Genomic DNA, 1,972 nt, shown 5'->3' on the forward strand with positions numbered 1-1,972 from the left:
GCAGTCCTGGCAAGAGAGTGGAGCAGAACAAGGGCAGAAAAGAAAGTTCTCTTTGGCTCTGGAAAGTCTGAAAATGGAGGAAGGTTTTATCAAGTCATCAGCTCTACACACAAAGCAGAGTCTTCTGGCAAAGAGAGAATGGATGAAAGAGAAAGGGGTCAGGTGTGAGCAACTGGAACCGGCTCTGAAAGTCGGGTATGTTTCAGACAAGTAGCGGGGCCCTCGCCCTTTGCTTTGGAAATGCCAGCTAAACACCCTATGGCCTCTGGCAGTCTACCCACATGATCATTTTACTCTCTATAGAGATTGCTGTGCAACTCTACCTGAAGAACCTGTCTAGTCTTGGCCAAAGTCACTCTTAGTAGACTTTGTAGTGACCTGAGGCGCTCTGAATCTGGTCTGTCCAGGCACTGACAACGTGACAAGGTAAAAAAGACCACCTCCCTAACAGTGAACCGAGACACACCAGGGAGATTTAGCAATGTTTGCTCAGAAGACCTCATTCATGAGATTACCTGCTGGTGAGGGATTTCCAGGAGCTGTCCTGGTTCTTTCCTTCTCTGATGGATGGTAGGCTAGTGTTACCTGGAAATCCTTGAATTTCCACACAGAGGTGTGATCACCTGGCTGTGGGGTGACTACACCAACCGACTGGTCTAGATGTTGACCTAGACCCAGAAACCTGAAAGCGCAATACTTTGTAGTAGCATATGCCTTTTGGAGCTGTTACTGAGAACTTTCTGGCTTAGCAGCTGAAACAGGAAGTGAGGGGCCAATAGAAAGGCAGTCGGTCCTGATCATGAAGGGCAACTCTTGTTCCACTCTAGTTCCAGGGAAGTGTCCCATTGTTTTCCATGCTGACTTCCTCCTCTGAGATCAGAACATACTTTGAAGGAAAAAGTCCTGCTTTGTTATGTCTTTATCTCAGGATTTAATGTTCACGGGTTGATGACAAAGCCATGTACCCAAGGCTCTCCAGAGCTCATGCAGCTGTGGGCCAAGCCAAGAGCCATTCCGAACCTGGACATCCCCAGAACGGTGTTTTTACAAAGACCAGAAATACAGTTAGAAAGAAGAGCATGAGTCGGGCGGTGGTGGCGCACGCCTTTAATCCCAGCACTCGGGAGGCAGAGGCAGGCGGATCTCTGTGAGTTCGAGACCAGCCTGGTCTATAGCACTCGGGAAGCTGAGGCAGACGGATCTCGCTGAGTTCAACTTCAGCCTGGTCCACAGAGTGAATTCCAGGACAGCCAGGACTACACAGTGAAATCCTGTTTCAAAAAAAATGTCCGGGTCAAAGCCCAAGATCCCGGACTCCTGGCTGCGTTCCTTGAGTTGGTTGGCGGGCAGAGACTCCTGGCTGAGCTCCTTGAGTTGGTTTGCCGGCAGGCTCATCCTGTTCCATGCCTTAGTTCTGAGTGAGAAAAGTCTTCTCTAAAACATATTTACACTACGGGAGCCCAGTACGGTCATCAGCAGCGATGACAGCCAGACAGGGCAGTTGAAGGAGCAATGATGTGTGTAATGATCTGTCCTGTCCCTTTAAGAGCTAACTCTTACATTTTTAAATTAACCCATTTCTATTCATCTGTGTATCACCACAAGGCTGTGGCTTACCAGGCAAGGTTCCAGCATCTGTCTCCTTTGGCAGCTACATGGTGTCTCTCTGACTCCACTTATTCTATGTATCTCTTCCAGTCTGGCTATATTCTGACTTCCTATAGGCTGAAGCAGCTTCGTTATTAACCAATGGTAATAAAACATATTCATAGCATACAGAGGGGAATCCCACACTGGCCAAGACTGACCTTGAACTTCTAATTCTCTTGCTTGCACCTCCCAAGTCCTATAATTATAGAGGTGCACCATGGAAGATCAGGCATTTGGTGTCATCCTCCACTCCGTGGCGAATTTAGAGATACCCTGGGCCTCATGAGACTCTGTCTCAAATAACTAAAAGAAAAAGTAAAGA

General features: G+C 47.9%; 1 protein-coding gene across 1 annotated transcript in view; it reads right to left on the bottom strand.

Moving 5' to 3' along the window:
• LOC101997854 (BTB/POZ domain-containing protein KCTD14) overlaps positions 1-1,972 on the bottom strand; it is an 11,892-nt gene that overhangs the window by 7,771 nt on the left and 2,149 nt on the right. Inside the window, exon 2 of the mRNA XM_013349426.2 lies at positions 1,271-1,414. Within this exon, the coding sequence (XP_013204880.1) occupies positions 1,271-1,414 (144 nt within the window). The remainder of the gene's footprint in view (positions 1-1,270; positions 1,415-1,972) is intronic.

This window comes from Microtus ochrogaster, chromosome 18 (genome assembly GCF_000317375.1).
Source record: "Microtus ochrogaster isolate Prairie Vole_2 chromosome 18, MicOch1.0, whole genome shotgun sequence".
Taxonomy (NCBI): Eukaryota; Metazoa; Chordata; class Mammalia; order Rodentia; family Cricetidae; genus Microtus; species Microtus ochrogaster.